At 59.8% G+C, this 18609-nt stretch overlaps 1 protein-coding gene across 4 annotated transcripts in view; it reads right to left on the reverse strand.

Annotated features, from left to right (window-relative positions):
* DLGAP4 (DLG associated protein 4) overlaps positions 1-18609 on the reverse strand; it is a 146309-nt gene that overhangs the window by 57517 nt on the left and 70183 nt on the right. For 2 of the 4 annotated variants that reach the window (XM_048322313.1, XM_048322312.1), the window contains exons 3-5: positions 13390-13483; positions 4168-5185; positions 2721-2888 (exon numbers count right to left, since the gene is read on the reverse strand). In XM_048322313.1, the coding sequence (XP_048178270.1) occupies positions 2721-2888; positions 4168-5118 (1119 nt within the window). In that variant the 5' untranslated portion in view covers positions 5119-5185; positions 13390-13483. Of the gene's footprint in view, positions 1-2720; positions 2889-3531; positions 3586-4167; positions 5186-13389; positions 13484-18609 lie in introns of all 4 variants that reach the window. The other 2 variants (XM_048322314.1, XM_048322315.1) reach the window with 2 other exon arrangements.

The raw sequence follows: 18609 nt of genomic DNA on the forward strand, positions 1-18609 counted from the left end.
CAGCGTGTCTCTCCCTGCTGGTGCAGCCCCAGCACTGCCTGCCCCACACGGACCTGTCCCTCTCCCAGGAACAGCCTCCCTGTGGCATCAGGACAGCGCCTGGTCCTGGCCAAGCTGCCTTAATCCTCCTTTCCCTGCCTCTCCTCTGCTTTGCGCCTTGGCAAGGCAGCAGGACACAGAGCTGCTCTCAAGGTGCTCCACATTCCAGTTCAGCAGCCAAGGGGAAGGAATTCACCCTCTGAATCCGCTGCCCCACTTTGGAGCGTGTCCCACCTCTGCCTGCACAGAGTCCGCCGGGACAGAGTGGGACGAGTGTCTGTAAGTGTCACACCTGCAAAGACAAGCAGGTGCCCTCGGGGACCCGCAAAAGCAGTACAGGTCCTTTGGGTGCTGTTCAGAGCCCTCTGGGGTGCTTCTCTGCAGGAGGATGTGAGGAGCCCGTCCCATAGTCTGAAGCTCTGCGATGGGGATGGCGAGCCCAGAGCAGCTTCTGTGATCAAGGACAGACTGGACAGTGGCCAGTGCAGCCCCTCGGTGGCAGCAGAGTTCCTGGCAGGTGACACCAGGGGCTCTGAGCACAGCCTGTGTGTCACGCCCAAGGAGGCATGAGGGCACCCAGAGCAGCTCCAGAGGCTCCTCACAGGCAGTGGGGCTCTGCTGCTGCCCTTCCTGCTGCTCTCCCAGGTGTGGCCTTGGCTCTGCCCATGGTGCTTTGGGTGGTGTGGAAGGGGGGGCACTAAGGGGATGCCCAGGTCTGGAGACTTCATGGGGACTTGGGGATGCACCTGCCCTGAGGCTGCACGGAGGTGAGGAGGGGGCAGCAGGGATGGTCTGCCAGGCTGCAGGACGTGGGTCCTTCCTTGTGCCCAGTCGTGGTCCATGCGGTGCCAAGCGGTGCAGGGATGTGGGATCCAGGCACGTGTCCATCCCTGGAGCTGGGCTCCACTCAACCCTGCATTGTCCCCAAGGGCTGCCCAGTCACTGGCCAGCAGTGCCACCCAGGACAAAGAGGGGAAAGGGGAGGGGCACGGGGAAACATCCCTTGGGCATCCCCCATCCCCGGAGCACGAACAGAGCGGGGACTGGGGGAAGGGGAAAGCTCCACTCCGGGCTCTGGCAGGAGCTGCGGCGCTCTCTCCGCTCGGGGCACGTCAGGGGGAAGAGACTCAAGGAGCAAACGGGGTTCCACCACACAAGTGCCAGCTCTGCCATGCAGCCCAGCCCCGCACACACGGACATGCAGCACAGGAAGGCCCTGCTGAGCGCTCCAGGGGTGCATAGGCCATGCACAGGCTCCACTGCTGCGGGCACACCGCCAGGTCCTCGAGAAAGCAGGAGCCAGGCTGTCCCTCTGGCAGGGCACCCTCTGGGAAGGACCTGGGCTGTATTCCTGCCCCATGGCAGCTCGGTGGGGCTGGCGTGAGGCGCTCAGCATCGTGGAGCAGCTGGCACTGAACAGGCCACCCACTCTGGATTATGAATTATTGTCAGGGCTCTTGGGGGGTTAAGGATGCCCTGGTGTGGTCTGACTGTAGGTGGGGTTGGGGAGGCTGATCTGGATGATGCATCAGGTTAATGGTGACTGTTCCCTGGGAGCCCCCACACTGCCCGTCCCTTCGGTGCTGTCTGCGGATCCACAGCTCCTGCTCATTCCTGCCTGGGGCATCTCCCACCCCAAGGAGCTTCCCAGCCTCTTTCCTTGTGCTCTCAGCTGCATATGGGGCCCATGGGGACAGGGGGACAGGGGATGGGGAGCATGGCCTCCCTCCTTGGGGACTGTGCTCTAAGGGTGGAGCTGTGTCACCCTAGAGACTGATCCTGAGAGACCCCTACCCTGATGGGACAGGGCTGGGCCTGGAGATGGGTGATCACCAACTCCAACATCTGGGTATGGATGTTTCCAGGGCCTGGAAACATCACATGGACCCCCAACAGTTCCTGATGAATCCCCAAAATACCCAGACCCTTCAAATGGGGCAGGAGAGGTGAATAGCCCTGGGGGCTTACCCAGCCTGGAGGTTGCGGTGTCCTGTTTGTCTCCATCCCACTCCTCCTGCCCTCCCTCATGTCCCCTCACCACTGGGACCCACTGGGCATTTCTGCATGGCAGCTGCCCCCTCTGCAGCAGGGCAGGGCCCCTGTGCCCCCCCCAGGCACTGGGAAAGCAGATCCCTGCTGTTCCTCCCCACGGCACACGGAGGGAATGGGCTCGCCCTGTCCCCAGGTGTGACCGGGGACATGTGGCCTTGCAAAAGGACGTTTCCCACTCACAAGCTCCAGAGGTGACTTCTCCATCACCCTTCCTGTGCCCAGGAGGGGTTGGGATACAACAACCCCATCCTCCCATGAGGTGCCTGAGCCCTGTGCCCTGATTTTGGGGCTGGCACCGGACACCTGGGGACAAGGTGAGCCCAAGCACCTGTGACCTGTCGGCTTGTGGGGGCACCAGGCACTGTGTTTTCGGGGCTGGGTGCCCGGGGTCTTGGTTCTGGTGGTGAGCTGCTGGTGAACTGAGCCCAGGGGCTGCCCCAGGCACTGGGGATGTTGGTCACACCCCGGTGTCCCCCAGTGCCCCTCCAGCCATGCCCGTCGTGGCTGTCGGCTGCTCCCTACCTGCTCCAAGTCCGGTGGCGCAGGCTGCTGCCCCTGGCCAGTGGTCCCAGGAGGATCAGAGTGGGAGGGAGCTGGGCAAAAGCTTCTCCTCAAAACAAGATCCCTACCTGGGCGCTGCCTGCGTCGGTCGGCCCGGGGCTGAGGGGCTGGTCCCACCTCCGCGGGGACTCGCTCGGCTGCCGCGGGGCACCCGTGTCCTCCCAGCCGAGCGGTGGGGCTGCCCAGCTGCTGGCCAGGCCCGTGCCACCCAGCTGTGCCCACAGCCCTGCGTCAGGCTGTCGAGAAACGGAGGCTCATTACATGGGGGGGAATGAGCAGGGCAGCCGTGCACCCCAGAGCCCAGGGGCTGTCGGGGCTGCCTGCCGGGCTCTGCGCTGCAGCCTGAGGGGAGCAGAGCCCTTGGAGAGCTTGGCTGCAGCTCTTTAACCTCAGATGCTTAACTGGAAGGAGGAGGGGCAAGGAAAAAGGAACCAGGCCAAGACGATTTTCCCTGCTGGTGTTCCTGATGCAGTCAGTTCAGTCCCGTGGAAATTTGATTTGCAGCCCTGGCCAGCAAGGTATTGGAAGCCGAGTGTGCTTCAATAATTCATCGCTTTTCAAAGCCTCTAAGCCTGCTGGGCACAGCCAGGGAAGCCCCTGGCACCTCTGCATTAAAAGGATGCTGGAGATTTACATACACAGACCAATCCCCTCCTCCCCCCCCCCAGGCCTGGCTTATTTGTCTCCATTCCTCTCTCCAGGGCACAACCAGGTTCATGCCGTTCCAGCGCTGCTTTTGGAACCTGCCACAGCCCTGGAGCTGTCGGTGCCAGGGTTTCAAACCAGCATCAGCCATGCAGGCCATGCAAGCGGGGCTGGCAGTGTCCTGCTGCCCCAGCCCTGCCCCGCGGGCGAGCAGCGAGGCGCTGCCGGTCCTACCAGTGCTCCGGGGAAGCTGGGCAGAGCGGGGCTGACTGGGCACGCTGGCACATCCTTGCGATGCGTGGAGATAAGGGCTGAGTGTCAGTTAGTGCTGCTGACCTTCAGCCCCTGGGGGGTGGCACAGGGGTCTCCACGGGGTCCTGGCGAGCTGTGTCCAATGTGAGAGGTGGCCCCTCAACATTCCCGGCTGTGTGGGCACTTGGGAAACAGCCACACGTGGCAGCTACACCCCTGCCTGCCCAGGAGTGTCCCCCAGCACCTGCAGGGCCTGGGCAGGCAGTGGGGACACGTGGGGGGCCTGCAGGAGATGGGATCCCACCCAGCACAGGGGGTGGGGTGCCATGGCATGTCCCCTCCACCCCACATTGCCACTGTCCAGCACAGGGACTGGGGGTGCTGGGACAGCACTGCAGCTGTGGGAGATGGACCCCATCAGCACCTGTGTCCCTGCAGGAGGAGTAGGGGTCTGTGCCCAGGGCCCTCCCCAGCCCTCTCCTGGCAGCGTGACCTGAGGTGGCAGCTGAACCATCTGGAGATGTTTGATAAGGTCACACGGGCGCCCACTGAGGGGATGTCCCTGAACTCCTGTGCTCTCCCTGCACGGAGCACCCCGTGTTCCCCCGCGGCACCCACCTGCAGGTAGTGGTAGGCCAAGTCCTGGTGGCAGGACTTGGATTTGAGCAAGGCTTTGTCAATGGTGGCGGAGGCCTTCTGGCACACCTCCCGGGCATGGCTGAGCGTCAGCGTGGACCAGGAGCCCCGCTTGATGTAGTTGGAGTCGTTGTTGATGGGGATATTGGTGCAAGGGGTGACCTTGAGGTCGTTATTGCTCTTGGAGGATTTCAGCATGTGCTCGCTGATGGTGTTGTAGGCGTGCATGAAGTACTTTGGCTGGCTGTGGTCGGGCTGCCGGCCCAGCGTCATCAGCCCCATGGGGTTGCGGTAGCTGCAGGTGTCGCTGTCCAGGTTGTCATCAGAGCTCCACCAGCCGGAGATGTTGGACCGGGTCCTGCGCTTGGGCTCGGAGGTCTTTGCCCGGTCCTTGCTCTTGCTCCTCCGGTTTTGCTTGGCGTCATCCGCCCCCTTCTTCCCGTTCACGTTGCCCTTGGTGGGGCCCTCCAGAGACTGGGACTTGGCAAAGAGCTTCTGCACGGAATGCACAAGGTGCCGGATGCGCCCCGGGCTCTCGCTCCGGTGCTTCGCGTCGCTCCGCTGGAACTGGAGGGTGCTGAAGCCGTCCCTGTGGATGGGCAGCTGCTTCTCAAACTGGTCGAGGAGGTTGGCAGGCAGGCGGTTGATCTTTGTGGCTTGGGCATGGCTCGGAAAAGGGTTGTCATCCGGGACCTCGAAGTGGGAGTTGTAATGGATGCGGGGGAAAGTGCTGCTGTTGGAGATCTGGTTGTTGAGCGGAAGGAGACAGTCCCCATGGACGGTGTTCTGGGCCGGGAATCGGGGGTCCATGGCGAAGGAGTCGGTGGGGCTGAGGAGATAAGGGTTCCTGTCCTGGGGGGCATAAAGAGAGTCTTGAGGGGAGTCCAGGTTTTCGGAGAGATGGCGGCTTCTGTTGTCTCCTAAGCCCTTCATGGTCCCAGGGCTTCCTAGACCATGGCTCAGGGACGGTGTGGCAGAGCCCTTGCAGACCTCCCTGCAGCTGGAGGAAGAGCACAGATGCTGAGAGCCCACGGGGAACCCCTCTGGCAGCCCACTCCTCAGCGGGAGCACATCCCCGTCCCCCTCTGAAAGCAAATGCCACCACGGGTAAGGGACAAAGGAGAGAAGCAGGATGGAAGAGGCAGGATGGGAGGGGAAGGGGTGTGAGACCAGGGGCTGGAGAGAGCAGGGCCCAGCAGAGGAGGAGGGGCAGGATTCACTTCCCACTGCAGCTGCAGCACTCGTGTGCCTCGGTGCCCGGCCACGGGCTGCTTCAACGCTGCTGCTGCTGCTCTGCTGCTGCACGGGGTTATTTAACAGCATCCCCTCCCCAGCAGCGTGACAGAGGCACTGCCAGCAGGGCCCTGCTCTGTCCCATCGGCTCAGGGGGCTGCAGGAAAGCCTGCTGTCAGAGCCCAGCAGCTCCTGGCTGAGCCCAGGCAGCCCAGAGCCGAGCATCCCAGCGTTGCAGGGTGCCCGGTGCTCCCGTGGTGGTGGATCCCGGGGCTGGCACCGCTCCCGCAGCTGTGCTAATGTGACACGATGGCAAACACCTCCTCTCCAGCCAGTGCTGCCTTCCTGGCAGATTCTGCCCCGGAGCACGGTGTGTCAGTAGCTCTGTAAGAGCTGAGGTGTTTCCGAGCACTCAGAGCCTGACCTGAGAAGCTGTTGGCTGCTTGGCTGATGATTCCTGCTGTGCTGCACCACTCCTGGGGAGCTGTGCCACCTGTGCCACCCTCCGAGCCAGCCCATCTGTCCCCTCTGCCACAGTGAGGGGCTGGTGTTTCAGCAGGTACAGATCCCTGTGGGGTGGTGGGAGCGCAGCTGGACAGAGGGATCCCCCGAGGGATCCTCACTGAACATCTCCCCAGTGGTCTTGCCCCATCCTGCTCGGTTCAGAGGGATCCTCATCTTCACTGTGTTATACAGGGGAAAATGACAAACCTTTTGGGTTTGCTTAAAAGAAAAATCAGTGTACATTTGTATGAGTTGAGCTGTCAATCAATAAGTTGACTTTCCATACTTGAAACCTACTTGAAATCACGGAGTGTATAAATGAACTCCTGTTACCTGCTAGTTTAGTTTCTTAGTTCCTTTTTGGTTTAGTGTGAGTGTCACTTAAAAAAGAGAGTGACTTTTAACACATGCAGATGGCATGTCCCTGTGAGGAGCAGAGCTGGCAGTCTGTGCTCCTGGCCTCTCCCTTTCAGCCATGAATTGGTCTCCAGTCTTCTCGAGGAGCTTGTCCCCCAACGTGCAGCGTGGCCAGCAAGGTGGTGTGGGAGTGGAGGCAGTGACCACTGCAGGGTGGCAGGAATCGACAGGCTTGTCTTCCTTCCTCACTCAGGGAAAAATGTATTAATAATGAAAAGCAGCCAGAGATTTAAATAATTGTTTGGAAGCACAGGAAAAAAAAAAAAGAAGTGGAATTTATTCCATGGCTTGATGGGCTTTACAGTCTCCGTTTAACTCTGTTGCTCCCAGGGGGTTGGCAGAGCCAAGCTGGGCTTTCTAAAGCTGCAGTGGGCACAGCCTGGGCTTCCCACCCTGCTCCGATGGGGACCCCACTGCCCCTCCCTGAGCCCTGCTCCCGAGGGTCCTGCCCACGCTGACCTCAGTCCACCTGCCCCGAGACACTGCCCACTGCCCTCTGCACTCATGGGAACTGCCCAGCACTGCTTCCTGGGCATCCGGGGGGCCCCACACCAGGCTTGCCCAGTCCTGACCCAAGCCCTGGAGTGGCCCCATGGGGCGGCTCCTCCTCTCCTGCTGCTGAGCTGCTCCAGCTGCCTTCACCTCCAAGCTGTGCCCTGCCCCATGGTCTGGGCTGTGGTGCCCTGGGGGCTAAGATTTGCCCCTCTCCACCACACAGACAGTGCCCAGGCATTTTGGGGATGGGGACATGGCCTGAGCTGGGAAATGTTGATACCAAACCTGAACTTTGTGCCCGAACACCAAATGCAGCCTTAGCCTTGACTGGTGCCCAGCTGCTTCTGGTGGCTGCGGGCACCATCTTAATTCCTGCTGTGCTCTGCAGCAGCATCAGCCCCCCTGGAGCCCCCTGCCCATGGGACCCTCTGGGCTGGTGGAGCCGGGGTGGTGCTGGCTGGGAGGTGCCAGCAGGGAGGCTCAGGATGTGCCAGCTGGCACCCACAGCACTCACAGAGCGGTGACAGAGAGCCGCAGGCGATGTTCCCAAAGGAAGCCCTCTGGGCACAAGGGAAGGTCAGGGTGTAGGACAGGCTCCAGGCTGAGCTACTGATCTGAATTCCAGGTGGCTTTGTATGGCCAAGCTCCACCTGCAAGCCTTGGAGGGGAAGCCCTGCAGGAGGCAGAAGCTCAAATCCTCTCTGAATACCACCCTGAAGTACCCAGGCTCAGCTCTGCCTGCCATGGTCACTCTCCCTTCCTTCTTTCCTTCTCCCAGCCCTGGAATCCCAGTAAAATCCTTCCCTTGGCCCAAGGCCATCCTGGCTCCGACAGCCCCTGTGCTTCTCCCATCACAGGAGTCAGGCTCCCTAAGGAGACACCACACCCTGATTGGATCACAAAGGGATGTCTCTGGATGTTGATCCTAAATCCATCCTTGCCTTCTGAGAGCAGTGGGTATTTGAAGCAGAAATCTCCTCCTAAGGCAGCCCGTGACTGCCTCACGACAAAGCACCACTGCCTTGTGCTCACGGGGCTCCAGGTACACTCAAACTGCCTTAGAAATCAATAGAAAGAGGGAAATGAGATGAAATTAAAGAAAGGTAAATCAATGCCATGCAGTGAAGGTCTAGTGTGCACAGGAGGAGGAGAAGGGCCAGGGTCGGGCTGGCTCCGGGTGCTGGAGAGGCAGAAGGGCAGGGAGGAAACACTGAGGGGCTGGGGGATGAGTGGGAGAGGAGAGAAAGAGAAAGTTTTGGTGGGGCAGGGGCAGAAATGATGGGAAGGTGGGAGCAGGGGAGGGCAGGGAGCTCCCTCTCTCCCAGACTGGTTTCCCCCTGCCAAGGGGGGACACTGTATGGCAGAGTTCACTGCTCCCTTCTCCTGTGGGGCTGCCACAGGTCCTGATCCTCCTGCCTGTCCTGCCTGCTCCAGGATCCCTTCCCTTGCTGGCCAGGGAGGGGTGAGGTGCATCCCTGCTGCTGGGCATGTGCTGGTGCCCACCACGCTGTGTTTGCTGCCTCCTCTGTCAGCTGGTTTGCCTCTATGAGGGATTAAACTGTTTTCTTACATTTCAATTACTCTCTGCAATCCTTGGCACTTTCTTGAGACATGGGGTCAGGGAAGGGAAAAGTCCAACAAGATCTTCCGCACCATCTCTTAGATTTGGAAGGATGAAAAAAGCTTGAAACTAAATCTCTCAAATCCGTGATCAGACTGGGCAAGGGCTGTCTCCTAGGACAGCTGCCCAGTGTCCCCGCTGTGTCACCCAGCCCCAAGCCAGGCACCCCAGCAGGGGTGGTCAGCCCCGCCCCACAGGGGGGCACCAGGGTCATGGCAGGAGAAGACCTGTGGAGCAGAGGGTCACAGCAGGGGCTGCCAGGGCCAGGACAGGACCCAGAGCCCATGGAAAGGGACTGGTTTAACCCCATTACCTGTCTTCCCCTCAGTCAGTTTTCTCAGACTGCCCTTCCTCTTCCCAGTGGCTTTGCTGATGCTCAGACATCTTGGAAGCAAAGGGGATGAACTGGCCTGACCTGACCTGACCTGACCTGATTTATGGCACTTTTGTGTCCCAGACCCCAGCCAGAGGCAGCTTCCTCTTGGGCCTGGCTCACAGCCTGCAGGTTTGGATGGGCTGCACCCAGCCCACCTCCAGCAGCCCCTCTGGCAGCTCCAGACACCGGGCAGGGGCTGGGATCACAGAACAGAATTCCTGTGTGGTTTGGGTTGGAGGGACCTTAAAGCCCATCCAGTTCCACCTCCTGCCGTGGGCAGGGACCCTTCCCACTACACCTGGAAAGTTGCTCCGAGCCCCAACCAACCTGGCCTTGGACACCTCCAGGGATGGGTCTCCAGCCATGGCAGGGACCACTGGCTGTGATCAGCTTCTGTGCTGGGGCTCTGCACCACAGGGGAATTGGGCAAACTGATGCCACTGCCCACCCTGCCCCCTCCTCTTTAACTTCTGGGGTGGATGTGGGTTTCAGGAGATGTTGCCCTATTTCTATTGTCCTAAATGTTGCAAGTCCACCTTAGATCAGCTTATCCCGAGGGCACAGATAACAGGGCAGACTCCCTGCCCCCTCTCAGCAAGGAGGGAACAGCAGGAGGAGTCCCACAGCCACACTCCACTGCTGTCTGCTTCCATCTGTTCCAGGAGCCCTCTTTGCAGCTGGCTGGCATTTGCTAGCCCAATCCATGGCAGACGCCCTGGGCAGGGCTCAGTCCTTCTCACCAAGCCTGGCAGATCCCAGGGAGCTCTGAGAGCACCCCACACTCATCCAGATTTCTGCTCCTTGTACGTGCACACTGGGACCGTAGCCAGAAGTGTTCCACAGGCATGTGGATGTGGCACCTGGGGACATGGTTTAGGGGTGAATGTGGCAGTGCTGGGTCAATGGCTGGACTCCATGGAGCCTTTTTCAACCTCACCAAGCCCATGGGGGCAAACACAGCTCTGTGTGGCTGTGGGGGTGTGTGTGACACAGTGCTGTGTGTGACATGCCCAGCTGTGTGGGCTGTGGGGGTGCACCTGTCACTGGGGTGCCCTGGGTGTTACAGGGCTCCTGCAGGACTGGGGAGCGCTGGGCTGGTGGCTCATTCCACCCGCCACGGGCAGCTCTGTGCTCCTCCCTCCCTACCTTTTCCCCTGCCCTTGGCACACACGTGTCATGCAAGGGCTCCCTGTCCCCTCCCTGGCCACCCGGCTCTGCTGCTGCGGCTGAGCAATGCCTTGACCCAGAAAAGGGCACTTGAAGAGCTCTCCAAGTGGTGCTGAGGCCCTGGCACAGGGTGCCCAGAGAAGCTGTGGCTGCCCCTGGATCCCTGGAAGTGTCCAAGGCCAGGCTGGAGAGGGCTTGGAGCAGCCTGGGACAGTGGGAGGTGTCCCTGCCCATGGCAGGGGGTGGGACTGGATGAGCTTTAAGGTCCCTTCCAGCCCAAACCATTCCAGAATTCTCTGGATCCCCGATTCCATGTCCTGCTGAGGCAGGGCTGGCCAGGAGCCACTTGGGTGATGCTCGGGAGAGGCTGGCAGCACACCAGGAGAAGCAGCAGCCTGTGAAATGGGACTGCTCAGAGCACACAACCTCCAGGAGGAAGCCACCCCTGGACTGATGGGGCTGAGGGCACCCTTTGGGGTCAGCTGGTCCTGCCCTCTGCCCATCAACTCTTCCAGGGCTCCACGTCCCCCAGGCTCCCACGCAAACCCTGGCCCAGCCACCCAGGCTGGCTGCAAACACAGAGGCGGCTTTTATATCTGGAACCAGCAGCACGATAATAACGGGCTGGAATCGGGAGAGATGATTGGCAACCTGCAGGGGGAAAATGCCTCCCCTCTCCCTGCTGCAAGGAGCTGAAAGGATTTGTGTGCTGTGGTGTAGGTGACGTGGGCCTGCCCACACGCTCGGAGTCAAACGTTCCCTGAATTAGCAGGAGCTCTGGATGTGGCGCTGGCGAGGGGGCCGCCGGCTGCCAGAGCCCTGCATTAATGATGATTCAGAGTTCACAATCTGATCATGGCCGATAAAAATAGCTGGCTCCTGCTCGGAACAGTTCATTACACAACAGAACCTCCTCCCGCCACGCTGCTCCCGCTGCTGGCCCGGCAGCTCCATCCCGGGGCAGAGCCCATCCCCAGGGATGAGCAGGAGCAAGGTGCCCATCCTGGGATGGAGGCAGGGGCTCCTGAGCAGGAGTTAATGCCACCCACCGTGACAGTGTCACCAGGGGAACCCGGCACTCGCCGCACAGCAGTGCAGGGGACAGCGGCTTCCAGCATGCCAGGTGTGCCACCTATTTGGGATCCGTCCTTAGGAGATGGGGAATCCTCTAGAGCCTGCCCATTGCCTAGGGGTGTCCCAGGGCTCACCCAGCCCATCCTCACCGCCCTGCCAGGCGGCCATCACCAGGTGAAGCACAGCCCCGCTGGTAGCTGAGCTGGGCAGAGTCCGATCCCTCGGCCGTGTCCCTGGGGAAGGATTTCCCCACATCCCTCCTCACGTGGCAATAAATGGCTGGTGCCCTTCGAGTGTGGGATCTGCACACAGCTCCTGAGGCCCCACAGGAGTCAACACCAGGGGTCTCCTGCTTGTTCTTCAGGCCAAGGGGTGTCTCTGCCCACTGGTGCACACTGGGGTGATGAGAGGGACAGGATCTGACTGGCACCATCCCAAAATGACAAGGAATAATTTATCTTACCTTAAGAGCTCTGAATACTACTTTTTTTTTTTTTTTAATCGACCAGCAAAACCAAACTCTGTGAAAGTCAAGGGCTGTGATATGACAGAGATTTTTGACTTCAGGTGTTGTCTAAGCTGGAGGAGCAGATGAACTCCTGAGAGAGACGGAGAACTTATTTCCACGTAGATGTCACGGGTAATATAATCAACTCTCCAGGGAGCAAAACCCCAGAAATTCTGCAACCTATTTGTCTGTCCCTAAATAGAAGTTTCTCAAAGTTCTCCGTGAGATGGGATTTGCTGTGAAGCAGGAAATGCAAAGCATTAAGTAGGTCAAATGAGGCAAATGAAACAGGTAAGAAAGGGAATCTTCAGGGAGAGAGCAAGACAGCTGATGAGGTGGCTGGAGTGGAAGGAGCAGGGCAGGGAGCTGGACTGCTGTCTTTGAAACCCACCTGCAGCCCCTGCTGCCCTGCAGAGCACTCGGGGCACAGGCTGGTGACCACATGGGCCATGTTCCAGCTTGGCTGGAAAAGCAGCTGATGAGAACATTCTGGCCCAAAGCTGACCTGCTCTGGCCAGTGCTGTTCAAGGGGTCTGGCGGGGGTGAGGCAGTGTCTGCACAGCCCCCATGGAGCGAGCGTGGGGTGCAAAGCCCTGGATGCAAAGCCCGGAACACGGCTGCCCTTGGCCTGCCTCTGCCCTGACTCGCAGGGAGGGAGGTGTTCCCCCCTGCACTGAACCCTTGTGACCCAGGCAGCGGCAGAGACTCTGCCTGGCCTCCTGTGCTGCCACCCTGCCCAAAGCCCATCACAGAGAGCCCTCCTGCCTCTCTGTGCTGCCAGAGCCATCAGCAGCCCCAGCACCACGGCCTCAGTGCCCCTCCCAGGGCACAAAGACCACGCTGAGGAGGAGGAGGAAGTTCAGCCTGGAGAGGAGGAGACTGAGGTCAAACTTCACTGGAGTCTTCACGAGCGGAAGGCGCTGAGCTCTGCTCTGTGTGAGCAGTGACAGGAGCCAGGGAACGGCTGGAGCTGTGTCAGGGGAGGGTCAGGCTGGACATCAGGAAAAGCCTCCTCATCCAGAGGCTGCTGGGCACTGCCCAGGCTCTCCAGGGAATGGGCACGGCCCTGAGGCTGCCAGAGCTCCAGGAGCGTTTGGACACCACACCCAGGCCCAGGCTGGGACTGTCAGGGTGTCTGTGCAGGGCCAGAGTTGGATCCATGATCCTTGTGGGTCCCTTCCAACTGAGCACTCTCCATGATTCCCTGTCTCCTTGCCCTGTTTGTGGCAGAACAGTCCCAGGATGCTCTGAACGGCCGTGGCTGTCACTGCTGCACCACCAGCTCTCTGCAGCTGAGCAAGGACGCTGCTTTGCTCCAGGGCAGATGTTCCCGTGTCCTAAATGTCTGCAGGGAGCCAGGCAGGGCCCTGCCTGCACTCGGGATACGGGATGGAGATGCTCTTTGGCACTGGGTTTGCTCAGTGCCTCAGACAAAGCAGCTCCTGTTGCCTGAGGGTCCCGGGGCAAAGAGGAGCAGGTGGGCAAAGCCAGCAGCTCCCTCTGCCATCCCTTCGGAGCCCAGGCTGGGCCCGTGCGCAGCTCCTGAGTGCTCGGAGCTCGGGAACACTTCCTTTGTCTCAAAGTGGGTCAGGCGGAGGCGTGACGTTACTATAGCAATGGGCAGGAGATTTCATAACTTTATTTTGCGAGGGGTGTGTTGCAGGATTCGCCGGGAGATGGAGGGAGGGTTGTCATTGCATCACCCTCGCAGCGTCCCTTTCCCAGCCCGCTCCTGCAGGAGCCCCCCCGGCCGGGTCTGTCCCCCCAGCCCCCTCGGGAGTCCCAGAGCCCCCCTGGGCCACCCCGTACCTCTCACAGCTTGCTGGGCTCGGGGTCTAGGCCAGACTCAGCATCCTGTGCACCGTGTGTCCCTCTGGGCTCCAGGGCTGTCCCTCATGAAGACCTGCGGGGCAGAGACAGAAGGGGACATGTCCTCAGGTCACAGGGGTCAGAGAGGGATCCTCCCGACCCACAACCCCGATGCTGCAAAGCCTCGCCAGCTCTGCCCGACACCCAGGCTGTGCCCAGCAAGAGGCAGACGGCAGACAGCGAGGCAGAGGCAGTGCCACGGGACAGGGAGAGATGTGGGAGTGGGTCCTGTGTCCCTCTGGGTGGCACGTGGACTGAGAGGATGAGCTGGAGATCAGCCAGGCGGGGAGGAGAACATCCCAAATGCTCCTTGCTGGGGGCTCAGGGCTGGGCAGAGCCCCTTTGCGGCAAAGGGCTCTTAGTCTTTCCTTGTTTCTTTATCATGGAATAGCCCCCTGCAGTCAGGAGCCGCTGACCTGGGCAGGGGGGACCCTGTCACCCTCTGTGCCTCACCCTGTGGGCTGTCCCCTTTGGGCTGAGCCCACGGAGGCAGGAAGGACAATCCTGGGGACAACCTGGCAGCCTCTGGTGTTGCCCTTGCTGTGTCCCAGCCACGCATCTGCCAGAGCCCGCTCGGACTCTGCCCTGCCAGCGCTGCTCACGGCAGCTCCCCCCAAACCCCTCCCATCTGGGCACTGGGTGCAGCTGAAGCTCCTTCCCTGCCACCCAACCACTGGAAAAATGCTCCCTCTTGGAAAGCCGGGTAAATAAATACGGGGAAAAACTCCAGTGTTTCTTAGCGTCCTCAAAACCCTACTGACCACACAGCGAGCACAGCCTGGGTTATCTAATCAGTGGCGTTAAATACTGCTCGGGGTTTGCATCGATGAACATGCCAGGCTGGTTTGTGTGCACACACAGCCTGTCTGCCCTGCACTGGGAGCTGCTGGGGCAAGCTGGGCAACTCCTGCTGCAAGGAAACAAGGGGTGGGAATGGCACGGGAACCAGACAAGGAAACAGCCTTCCTAGGACAGCTTTTTCATTCCTAGTTGAATGGAGGAGGCCATCTGGGCTTGAGAAGGTCTGTGAGAGCTCAAAGAGGGGTGAAAATAGGTGAACCCCAGTTTCTTGGCTCGGATGGAAGTCTGGGACAAGGATACAAACCTCGGCAATTTTCTAGGAAAGCCAGATCTAGGTGCTGGGCTTGATTCCCACCCTGGTGATGCAGAAGATGATCAAACTGGTGCCCAGAGATGAGGCAGCAGCTCTTTGTCCCCAGAATGGAGAGATGGGCACTGCAGTGCCCCTGAGACCCCGCTCTGCCACCTGCCACCACCCAGCAAGAGGGGCTTTATCCCCAGGTAGCTCCCGCCTGGGGGGTCACACACATCCCGGGTGCCTGGTTATGGCACAGGCACTGTGTTCTCTCAGACACATCCCGCAGCCCTCCGAGAACCTGTCCCAAGGAAGCAAAGACTGGACAGGTGGAGAGGCACAGTGCAGGCAGAGAGTAAGAGGTCAGTGTTCCCTGCAAGGCCCTCACGAGGGATATCCCAACAACAGGAGAATGGAAAGCCTGGGCAGCTCAGCAGACTGGCCTCCTAAATTGGGTACAAACCCTCCTCACCGTCCCACCAGCCCCGTCCCCAGTGCTGCAGAGGGGATTGTTAAAGCAAAGGCACGTGTCCTGGGACAGCCAGGCAAGGCAGTCACACCTGTCCCCAGAGTTCCCCTGTCCCCACACCAGAACAGCCCTGTGGTGAGGGAGCTGGGAGCTGCTGGGAGCTGGGCTGTGGAGCCGGAGCCCAAGGCTGAGACAGAGGTGACGCACATGTGGCTTCACCCAGCCTGGGAGGCCTCTGCTGTGGCCCAAGGGACACCTCCCCACCCCAAACCCAGACACTGCTGGGCTCAGGGGTATCCCTGCGGTGGCAGGCACTGCTCTGTGTGACTGTGCCAGGATGAGCTGTGGCGGGGCCAGGTGCCACTGACTGCACTGCACTGGCACTGCACTGCCACCACCCTGCCCTCTCGCAGCCCTCTCCATGGGACAGGGAATTCCAGCTCCTGTGGGCTGGTTTGGGTCCACGATCCAGACAGCAGAGCCACCAGCACAGCCAGGATCCACGGCCAGTGCTGCCTCCAGTGCCAGCACCCACTTGTCTCTGTCACCCGCTGTCGCTGCCCTGCTCTACTGCCACCAGTGCTGGCATGGAGGGCAGCACCCTGGAGCCACTGATGGCCACCATGGAAGCCACCAGCATCTTCTAGGAATGCCCCCAGCACCCTCCTGGGTGCGCAGGTACCACCACAAGCACCCAGCACCCTGTAGCTACTGGGATGGAAGTGCCTGTCCAGTGCTGCCGTCACCCACTGTGCCTGTGCCTGTCACCAGCACTCCAAGGGTGCCCCAGGCCCCCAGGCACAGCCCAATCCTGGCACCCCTTGGCACATCCGATGGGTGAGAGGAGCAGTGCCCAGGTGCCTCCCGTCACCCAGCAGGTTCCTCCAACTAAGCAAGGCCATTGAAGCTCTGGAGGGAGAAGCGTTTTGGTGTGGAACACTGTTTTTCTCTTTGCATGCTGCTCTCACACTGCGAAAATGGCACCGTAATTGCTTTTAATTAGTATCAGCATCAACGCCCAAGGAAATGCAAATGAACAATTGTGTCACCAGCACAGGCACCTGATGTTACCCACCAGCCAGACACCTCCATCGTCCTCCTCTCCCTGCCTCCATCATCCCTCTCTCCCTGCCTCCATCGTCCCCCTCTCCCTGACACTCTCAGGAGCAGGATGCTCACGGCTGTGCTGGGAGGGGGTGGGATGGAGCTGCTGCAGGGAAGGACAGGACAGGGGCTGTAAGCTCAGGGAAGGGGACTGCAGACCAAGGGAAAGGTGGGGAGCAGGGGCCAAGCTGGGGCCCTGATTTTCCAGGCAATGAGGGCACAGGATGCCAGAGGAAGCAGCCAAGGGTCCATCCAGGACCTCCTGCTCCCTGCTCAGGAGTGTCTTGCTGATGAACTGATGTCCCTTCAAGACAATTTTGGTGAACGGGGTCTCAGATGCTCTGCAGCCAAACCTCACTGGAGAATCAGCTGGTGATTATTGTCCTCTTGGCCTAGGGAGGAGGCCACAGCCTGCCCTGCTGCAGCCTGGGTGGTTCTGTGGGGCTGGAGAAGGCCTTGAAGGGATGGATCTGGTGCTCCTGATCCCACCTCAGAGGTGGCTGCAGGTCAGGGATGAAATATGAATTATCCAGTGTCTGCTGGGGCCTCCTGAGGAAGGTGATGAGGTTTCAGCCGAGTGAGCAGATGAGGAGGGCAGGGAGGTCCTTCCCCTCCTGCCACTCCAAGGCCACACTGGTGTGGTCAGAGCCGGAGCAGAGCAAGGCCAGCAGAGCTGGGTGGGTGCAGGTGGTGCTGGGATCTAATTCTGGGGAAAATCCTGTGAAATGTTCCAGGCTCCAGCAGCAGCAGTTTGGGCTGGTCTCTGTGAGAAGAGAGGTCCCTCCCAGGCTGGGCCCTCACCTCCTGCTCCTTCCTGTTTCTCCTCCAGACTTGGAAGAGCCTCAGCAAACCACCCACAGCTGCTTTTGGTAAACCTGAGAGGAGATGAAGCCCTCATTGCAGGGAACAAGCACAGTGACCTGGCAGCCAGCCCGGTGCTGGATCCAGAGCTCTGGGAGAAGGCTGTGAGTCCCTGTGAGATCCCACGAGCACGGCAGGGATGCTGCAGGGATGGGGGATGAGCAGGTCTGGCACAGGGGCAGAGAGGAGAGGGCGAGGAGCAGAGCACAGCCCCACAGGCAGGTGCCCAGCCATGGCAAGGGCTACTGAACACAGGGCTCCTTCTTCTGCTGTCACCCCTCCTGCTGTCACCCCTCCTGCTCTCGTGCCTGAACTCCTTCTAGCACCTGGATGTACAGACTCTAAGATCAGGTACAGACACTGCCAGCCCTTCTGAAACAGGCCATAACATCACAGTGTTAAAATCCAGCAAGAGAACTAAGGGAAATAAATAAATGTGGGCTCTGGTACCTCTAATCTCTGCACTGTTTCTCTGGGTAAAACAAACACATTCAGCTCATTTGGGAGTCCCAGAATCACCCGTTACACAGAGGATGTCTGGGGGCTGAGCTGGCAGCAGCACCTCCAGGGAAGGACAAGAGGCTGCTGTGGATAGAGGGGAGAGCACAGCTGAGATATGGCTGAGCACGAGGGGAGACATTTGTAGCCAGGATTAAGATTCTTCTGAGGAGGCATGAAAGGAAAACTACGTGTGTGAAAACAGCAGAGGGAACAATTGAGCAAAGGTGGGAAGAGTGGGAAGTCCTGCTGAGCTGTGAGGAAGGTGCTCCCTCCCCAAGGCCAGAAGGCTCCCACGCAGATGCTTTGTCAGCAGGGTCCTGTTGGGGCATGGGAGCAGGAAACGAGGTTATGGCACATGGAATGGGCTGCTCCTCTCCCTGCTCCCCTGACGGGAGCGTGTCCTGAACACAAGGACAACACTCACAGATCCTGCCTGAGATGGAAGGTGAAGTCAGCAAGAAGCTGAGGCAAAAGATCCACCCTCATGACTCCCAGAGGACAAACCCCACATCACTGTCAGCTGAGAGGGCCCTAACAGTGGCACTCCTTTATACACAGGGAGACCTGCCAGACCTTGGAGGCATCTCCTGAAGCAGAAAGACTTTGCAGAGAGTGACTCTGAGTGCCTGAAATCTGTTTCATTTGAAAGAAACATCACCCTCCCTTCTGCTAAGATCTTATATTAAATTTGCTGCCACTGATTTACTACATAAAGACAGAGATAACCTCTGCTCGACTCGACTGGTTCAGATCACATGTTAGACAAAGTTGTTTCACTGGAAGAGTGGTCAGGCACAGGAACAAGTTGCCAGGGATGTGGTGGGGAAGTGTTGAAGAGCCACCTGGGTGTGGCACTTGGGGACACGATTTAGGGGTGTCTATGGTGGGACTAGGTTGATGGTTGGACTTGGTGGTCTTGAGGATTCTGTGACCTGAGATGGGAGCGTGGCCAGGCCAGCAGCTCCGGAGGGCAGGGGAGGGCACTGTGGGAGGGGTTACCCGTTCTCGGCATGGGAACAGCAGCAAACAGCCCCGAGATTCTGGTGCAGGGATGGGGGAAGGAGCTGGGGGGAGCAGAACTGAACGGAGCCTCTCCCTGCAGGCAGCGGGGGAACTGTGCCCCGGCAGG

Source organism: Corvus hawaiiensis, chromosome 17, assembly GCF_020740725.1.
Source record: "Corvus hawaiiensis isolate bCorHaw1 chromosome 17, bCorHaw1.pri.cur, whole genome shotgun sequence".
In the NCBI taxonomy this organism is placed as follows: domain Eukaryota; kingdom Metazoa; phylum Chordata; class Aves; order Passeriformes; family Corvidae; genus Corvus; species Corvus hawaiiensis.